We start from the raw sequence: 8,625 nt of genomic DNA on the forward strand, positions 1-8,625 counted from the left end.
AAAACAACTTGACAATTTATTCAGTTCGACAGCGATCAAAACGGCAAGGCGAAACAGAAACACTCAGGCGGGCAGGCAAGCTCGTTCCAAGGTCACCATATCAGAAGTCAACAAAAGGTTCCCGAGAAAAATGACAACACTGAGTTTAACATTCAGTCTTTTGAAGGCTCTTTCGGGGCGGGCCATTGGCAGGAAGAAGGGTGTGTTTGGGATTATTGTCTGTTTGTGGATTGGACAGGAGGATTCAAAGGATACTTTTGTCCGGGCAACGAGAGTTGTGGATTTTGCCACCTCAGCGTCAAAGGGGCTGTTGGGGTCTTGCCAGTTGTGTGATCAGTTGGATATCGGGCGTTCTCCGGTGCTCCTTGTGTTGGGACAGAGCGTCCCGCCATTTCTTCTGGACTGTCCGGGAGAACTGATTGCGAGAGTTGGTGCGTCAATCTTGCTCATTATGCACACGTTGGGCTTCCGTGATAAGAAGGCGTCGTGTATCTCTTATGCCCTATATTCTGCTTGTTTTCCTTAAACTATGGTATACGTACTATTTACTTTATATTAGGTGTGTTTGAGTAATACAAACAGTAAATACGAGAAACCATACTATTCCCTGATTAATTAAATTCAAGTGTGTTAGAGTAATGCAAACAGACGGCGCATACGAGAAAAGGTACTATCTCCTTCACTGCCTAACTTTATGTTCAATTCTACATAATTTTGTCTTTCTGCTTGAATTCTTGGCCAATCACAACACTTTTTAGAAACCAAAACAATAAGATATTTTCTTTCAATTTCAATTTGTTTTCAGACAAAAAGAGTGATTTCTTGCTACTTCGCAGCTCAACTTTCGCACCCTCAATGCACCACAGGTTTTGTAAATAAGAATTCTAAGAACTTACTTATGTACACTTTATTTACATCTACTCAAGAATAAACATTGGCCCAGCTTTCACTCGCTGACGTGATGCCTCCCCCCTCAAACAAGTTTGGGTGGCGGGGTTAGCCACAAGGTTGCTAACCGTCATATGCTATCTTTTAGCCACAACTGGATTCATTACCTTGTTACTATTCATCCTTCACACAGCCGCTGGAAACAGAAATGGTTAATCCATCTGCAGGCGACTGGGAGATCATGATTTTACGACACTGTGCGGGTATGCGCTGGTCCTCAGAGGAAACACAGTCTTTCTTAAGGCAAAACACTATCGCTTTTATCCACCGGCGTCACTAAATTTGACCAAAACTGAAAAATTACCTAGTGTTGCTTTAACTCATTGACAAGATTTAGGCGGAAAATAGCAAACAAAAACTTGAAAATATAACAAAGATTTCATTTGTTTTTTCCCCTTTTTCGTTATGACCCCCCCAAAAGAAGTTTGTTTTGTAGATATCCCAGGACCGTTCCACTTCTGAGGTACACTAGACTACCCCAATACTCGAACTAAAGTACTCTGATAAAATTCTGATGTATCATTTCAAAATAAAAGTACTTTGAAAATTGCCCATTTTTGCTGTCATTTCGCCTGATTTAAAAAATTAATTTAAAAAAATCTGGTAGATAGCCCAGGACCGTTCCACTTCTGAGGTATAATAGGTGACCCCTAGACTCCAACTAAAGTACTCTGATAAAATTCTGATGTATCATTTCAAAATAAAAGTACTTCGAAAATTGCCCATTTTTGCTGCCATTTTGCCTGATTTCTAAATTTCTTTTAAAAAAAATCTGGTAGATAGCCCAGGACCGTTCCACTTCTGAGGTACCTAGTGTTGCTTTAACTCATTGACAAGATTTAGGCGGAAAATAGCAAACAAAAACTTGAAAATATAACAAAGATTTCATGTTTTTTCACCTTTTTGTTAGCTGGGATAAGCTCCAGCACCTCCGCGACCCTCGTGAGGAGAAGCGGCATGGAAAATGAATGAATGAATGAATGTTATGACATCCCCCCCCCCCCAAAAAAAAGTTTGTTTTGTAATTGAAAATAAAAATAAGTAATAATGAATAGGTTTATTTATTTTTTTTTTTTAAGACAAAAATTTGACCAATAATTCTTTACCACACTGGCTGCCATTGACAGCAATAGAAGTCCAATCCAATTTACCTCGGAGGCTAACAGCTATCATCAAAATCGATTGGATGTCTATCGTCATCAAAGGCAGTGAATGAAGACGACTATGCCAGCCATCCCAGTTCAAATTAATTTGACGTTAATCATTAACATATAATCACATTATGTGTTATGTTAAAACCAATAATTCAAATAAAAGTATCGCTATACCTACCTGTACAGTATTTTTGCAAAACACGTGTCCAACTCTGTATGCAGACTACTAACTCATTGACGGTCATTAAAATACATACAAAAAATTATTTAGGGTAAACATGATAAAACTTTGTTTTAATTAAAAACATGTTTTTTTTTTATTACTAAAAAATGTTAATAAAAATACGATAGTTTAAAAAAAAAAACATTTGACCAATAATTCCTTACCTCAATAGCTACCACTGACGGCCATACACGTCCAATCCAATTTACCTGGGAGGCTAACAGCGATCGTCAAAACGGATTGGACCTCTATTACTGTCAACGGCAGTGAAAGACGATCACTCAATGCCAGCCATCCCACTTCAAATGGATTTGACGTGTATCACCGTCAGTAATAGCAAAAAAAAAACATTCTGTGTGTATTTTTAAAAAAATGCTCGCTACTGTTCGTTTGCGTTCCTTTTCATTTCAAAGGGTATCCAACCAAAATATCCATTCTCCTCAGCGTGTAAAACTTCAAACTTTGATGACATAAAGATGTCATCACAGCAATAACACACAAAAAAGTGACGGAAGTGCCTGTTTGTCGCTTGTGACGTTACCCCGATACATAGAAACATCAACAGGACAGCACGACGGGCCATTATAGAGTCGCTATAATTCATCACCGGTTCTGCCGCTTTGGCATTAATTTCAGCTAGCTGGCTAGTAAGCTTACGGCAAAAAAAAAAAAAATGCGAGGCTTCCATTTCATGACTGGTGGACAGTCACAAACAAAGACACGACAAAAAGGATGCCGAATGACTCAAATTGTTTCTCCGAGGTCAAGCTGTCAGGTTAGCCGCACACGTTAACGAAAAAAACGTTACTGACGTAAAATCGGATTTGTGCTTTTCGAACAGCGCGAACATTTTCGGACGAATCAACCAATCAGTTTGAAGTTGACGCAGATTTACAGCAAAGTTGGCCAATCAGCGGAAGCGTAAGGCGGCGCACGGGCAATGGCGGGAAGTTACGTACTCGAACTTCCGCTAGCAAAAAAAAAAAAAAAAAAAAAAAAGAAGCTTCTAATTCATTGAAAAAATGTGAACTAGTCAACTTCACAACACAAAAAATGCTTATATTTAAATTTAAAATTGTTTTTAAGATATATATTTTCCAAACTGAATAAATTTCTCTCCGTTTTGGTTTATTTTCATTGAGCTGTTATATAATAATGTCTTTATTTCTCTACTTACTTTTAAATATGCATTTTTTTATTTCAGCATTTTTCTATTTAGGACTGAAAACTTGAAATACACTGGTTTTACTTATTAAACCTCGAAAAAAAAATCAGTACATAGATTTTATTTACCATAATTTTCGGACTATAAGCCGCTACTTTTTCCTTCACTTTGAATCCTGTGGTTTATAGTCCAGTGCGGCTTATTTATTGATTTGGGTTAATAGGTAACACTTATTTAACAGCGGTGTCATAAGACTGTCATAATTATGACATGACACGATCATGGGCATTACTGAATGCTTATGACAGATATCATTAAGTGTCATCAGGTTAATTGTGTCACGAACTCCAATTATGTTCAGCTCGGATCTTTTACAGCCATTTAAAAGTGATATAATTTGGCGAATGACACTAAATGACATCTGTTATAAGCATTCATTATTGTTCATGACAGTGTTATGTGATAATTATAATTGTCTAATGACAGTCTTATGGCATCACTGTCAAATAAAGTGTTACCAAATACAATAACTAGCAATTAATGAAACAATTGGAACAGTAACTGAAGAAATAATTAGCACAGAACATGAATCATGATTGGTATTTACATCTAACGCTGCAATGCATGCTAGGAGGCATATTGGACAACAACGACTGTAGGTGGCGGCAGAGGTTGACTGTCTCCCCCAAGGGAGCAGTAATGGCCAAATGAAGCTTCTTGAAGCAATGGTGGTTCATTTGGCCGTATGACGCCGCTGTCAAATGAAGTGCTAACAGTTAATATCTTTTGGTGTAAATATCCCATACAACTGTGATGACAGCTGTGGCTTATAGTCCAGTGCGGCTTATCTATGAACAAATGTCGTTTTATCGTCAAATTTGGTGGGTGGCGGCTTATAGTCAGGTGCGCTTTAAACTCCCAAAATTACGGTAATTGAGTATTTTCTCAATTCGAAATAAAAGGAATATCAAATTTTTACAAATCATAAAAATATTAACTCCTCCATTTTTTTAAATGATGTAAATAAATATTTACTATATAAAAAAAAGGCTTTTTTAAAATGCTTAGGTCAACCTTATTTTAATAACACCGACTGCTTTGAAGTAATTATCATTTTATTCGCTCATCGATTAGTTATCATGGTGGCAGTTTGCAAAATATTTAAACCCTTTCATGCACGTATTACAAAACCCTAAATCAGAATTCCACAATGCTTGAAAAGGTTGAAAACACTAGATGTCTATGACTGTCAATGAAGAAACACTGCCAAAGAACAAAGGGCAAAAAAAAAAGTGTAGTCGAACATTTATTGAGACAAATTAGTCCTTCTTGGCGGCGGCTTTCCTCATGGCGGCCAGTACGTTGCTCAGCTCCTCGCGCTTTCTCTTTGCCCGGATGTGGGTGCCAATCTAAAAGGGCGGGATAAATAGGAAATAAGGGTAAGCATATATGAATGCCCCACCACCAAAAAAATGTTATGAAATCCTCAAATGATATGAGTTTATCACTAGTATACCTCTAGCTCCCTGAAAGGAAGATGAAAAACTAACAAAAACATTAATAAAAACTAGAAAATGGAATTTCTGGACTTCCTGATTTGTGGGCATTTGTTGACAGTTTGAAGATAACTGATCCTCACCCTTTTCTTGATGAACTTAAGCGCCCTCTTGTCTTTGGACACTTTAAGCAACTCCATGGCCCGCCTCTCGTAGGGAGCGAAGCCGCACACCTCGCGGATCATGTCTCGCACAAACTTGCTGTGCTTGGTCAGACGCTGTCGGAGGACCAGGAAAAGTGTAACCGAGTGGCTATGTCATCCCCTCCAGAAAAAGAAAAAGCAACGCCGTGTCCCAACTTACCCCACGTCGACGGCTGTGTTTCGGGGCAGTGACGTTTTTTGTGACTGGGTGGCCTTTCTTGAGGCCCACGGCCATCGGGTAGCGGATTGCCATGACTGAAAAAGACACCAAATACCTTTATAATTCTGCCGGACTAATGACAACATGAAGGCATATGTTACAAATATTACTCATGTATTCAAAGGTTATGGTTAACAAACACTCCATTTTTGACAACCATAGCAGAGAACAAGAAATGATCCGAAATGTATGGGAAGTGACCCAAATTGAACTCTTTGGAAGAGTGGCTGACAGCACTAGACGTCCAATTTATTTTGATTGGGAAGGGCTAGCTGGTGAGTTTCTTCTTCAGGGAAAAATAAAACTAGTCTGGCCCAAATGAGATCTAATTGCCATACACGTGTGTTTTTAACGTTGAATTGCATTTAAAACAACACTTTTATTCATCAAAAAATTAAAAAAAATTATTCTGATTTCTGTAGTCCTCGGTGAACAGAAATGATCAGTATTTAACTAAAATTTGTTTTGTAAACATCTTTTAGTCTGGAAAAGTCACATTTTCTAAAATTGACGACCTAGCATACAATTACTGTACATACTATATGGTTCACTACTGAGATGGCATTACGTTTCAGTACCTCTGACGGCGACAGACGTTCAATCATTGGCAACCAAAGCGTTAATTAATGAAAGCCGTTAGAACAGAAGACATTCTGTTGTTTCTTCAGTTTTCGTCGTTTCTTTTTATCTTTTAAAGCAACTCTGCTTCGTCGATCATCCCGCAACGCCAGTTAAATGCATTTATTCGCATCACAAACCATAATAAACCTGAGCTGTGCGTTTCACCTAGACTTGCCGCTTATAAATTACATTATAGTCGATGTCATGCACATTTTGGTGACGAAAATGTCCGTTGACCTCAACACAAAGCGTTATTAGCCTTTTAACAACCACTCGTTCGCTGTACAAAGCTACGTGCTAGCACGGCGTAAATTGACAAGTTAACAAACGGCTTCAGATACAATATATATATGAGAATAACGTCTTAGTTTGTTAAAAATGTACAATGGACACCGTTAAGCTGTTATTTAGCTACTACGGGCGCACGCTTATTTTAATTGCTGCGCTATACTGTATTTCATTAGCATCGGTGTTGACACACTTTATGTGATATTCTAACATGGCGTCCGAACAATATGCAACTTGTGTGTTTCACCACTACAAAGGAATGTTTTACGCTCATTTTGTAAAGTACAAAACAACGGATGGCTGAGATTATACACGGGTTTCGTTTGGGGTGATAGCCAGCGAGTTCGTACCTTCTGTCTGTAATGGCGGTGAAGCCGGAAGGGCTGTTGGTTGAGCGAGGCCGCCAACGTAGGCTCTCGCCCGGAACACGCGAGGACTTCCAGCTGGACAGCGCCCTCTATAGACTGGAGGATGAAGTGAAATGTTCGGCAAACTACATGATGCCTGAATTTAGATTGGAGAAATACAGTATAAAGAATTGGAGGAATACGAGTATTAATAAAAATAAATACTAAATATAGAAAATTTAATTTAAAAAAATAGTTACAAATTATATATATATATATATATATATATATATATATATATATATATATATATATATATATATATATATATATATATATATGTGTTACATAACAATTTACTAATTTAATTATTGTTATTATGGCAAGAACTACAGTATATTTCTGGTTGGATTAATTTTTATTTTATGGATTTTGTTTTTACATTTTATTCATGTATTGATTTATTTATCCGTAAATATTATATATAGACAACATGATAAACTACAATAATGATTAATAATAAAGAAATATACAGTACATATATAATCATCGTTGAGAAATATTGTACAAATAGACGCCAGTATATATTTTTAATGACCAAATTAGTCAATTTTCCTCCTACGAATTACAAAAAAAGGGTATATATATTTTTTTAACATTAAAGCAACACTTGGTAACTTTTCAGTTTTGGTCGATTTTGACAGTGGACAAAAGCGGTAGTGTTTTGCTTTAAGGAAGACTGCGTTTCCCATGAGGACTAGCGCATGAGTGCATAGTGTCGTAAAATCCTTATTTACAGGTCACCTGTAGATGGATAAAACGACATTTCTGTTTCCAGCAGCTGTGTGAAGGATTAATAGTAATGAGGTAATGAATCCATTTATGGCTGAACAATAGCATATGACAGTTAACAACCATGTGACTTGTGTGGGTAACTTCCTCCACCTGCTGACGAGTTCGGTTGAGAGGGGGGCGTCACGCCAGCGAGTGAAAGCCATCCAAATGATTATTCTTGAGTTTCCTTTTATCCTTTTTTTCCTCTTCAAACAAAACTTTGTCTTTTTTTTGCTATGCCATCTTTACCGATTTTGCGTGAAATCGTTCGCATCGACTTCCGTCTTTATAATAAATGAAGTAAGGGGGAAGAGACATATCCCGTAAAGCATTCATCACATTTGTAGGTTTTTTATGTGTGGCAGGGTTCCTGCCATCCTCCTCAAAGTTAAATAGTGCTGGTGAAAGTGATCCAAACCCCCTCAAGATATAAAAGAGGTGTCATTCAAATAGATGTCTGTCGACATTACTTTATAAATGTTATGAAAATATTTTCAAAAGGTTGAAAGGTACCTAGTGTTGCTTTAAATAAAAAAGAAAACAACACATACCATAATTGCCACCAGCTGTCAACACTGTTGTCATCCAACATGTCTCCTAGCATGCATTACAGCCCTACAGATGTAAATAACAATCAAAATTCATGTTTTGTGCTAATTATTTCTTCAGTTACTGTTCCAGTTGTTTCATTAATTGCTAGCTATTGTATTTGGTAACGCTTTATTTGACAGTGCGCCATAAAACTCTTATAAGACCATCATAATTATGACATGACACTGCCATGAGAATTAATGGATGCTTATGACAGATGTCGTTTGTGCCATCCGGCAAATGATCTCTTTTGACTAGTTGTAAAAGATCCGAGCTGGACATAAATGGAGTTTGTGACATAATTTGCCGGATGATACTTAATGACATATGTCGTAAGCATCACGGTCTTATGGCAGTCTTATGACGCTGCTGTCAAATAACCTAAATAAATCAACAAATAAGCTACCTATTAACCCAAATAAATAAACAAATAAGCCGCACTGCACTAAAACCCACAGAATTCAAAATGAGGGAAAAAAGTAGTGGTTTATAGTCCGAAAATTACGGTATAAATAATCCGACAATCCTAAGTAAT

General features: G+C 37.2%; 1 protein-coding gene across 1 annotated transcript; it reads right to left on the bottom strand.

Annotated features, from left to right (window-relative positions):
- Positions 1-4,783: 4,783 nt before the first annotated feature.
- rpl36 (ribosomal protein L36) lies at positions 4,784-6,742 on the bottom strand. The gene is made up of 4 exons (XM_057841732.1): positions 6,669-6,742; positions 5,350-5,444; positions 5,130-5,264; positions 4,784-4,899 (listed from the first exon to the last, which is right to left on the bottom strand). Exons 2-4 carry the CDS (start codon positions 5,440-5,442, stop codon positions 4,810-4,812), a joined length of 318 nt encoding a protein of 105 aa, XP_057697715.1. The 5' UTR covers positions 5,443-5,444; positions 6,669-6,742; the 3' UTR covers positions 4,784-4,809.
- Between the last annotated feature and the right edge of the window lie 1,883 nt (positions 6,743-8,625).

Source organism: Corythoichthys intestinalis, chromosome 7 (genome assembly GCF_030265065.1).
Source record: "Corythoichthys intestinalis isolate RoL2023-P3 chromosome 7, ASM3026506v1, whole genome shotgun sequence".
In the NCBI taxonomy this organism is placed as follows: Eukaryota; Metazoa; Chordata; class Actinopteri; order Syngnathiformes; family Syngnathidae; genus Corythoichthys; species Corythoichthys intestinalis.

Bases quoted from the DNA above. Each gene is read 5' to 3' on its own strand.
- rpl36 (XM_057841732.1), bottom strand. From the start codon at position 5,442: ATGGCAATCCGCTACCCGATGGCCGTGGGCCTCAAGAAAGGCCACCCA. The intron at 5,265-5,349 runs GTAAGTTGGGAC...GTCCTCCGACAG, and splicing joins AACACAGCCGTCGACGTGGG to CGTCTGACCAAGCACAGCAA. The intron at 4,900-5,129 runs GTGAGGATCAGT...CCGCCCTTTTAG, and splicing joins TTAAGTTCATCAAGAAAAGG to ATTGGCACCCACATCCGGGC.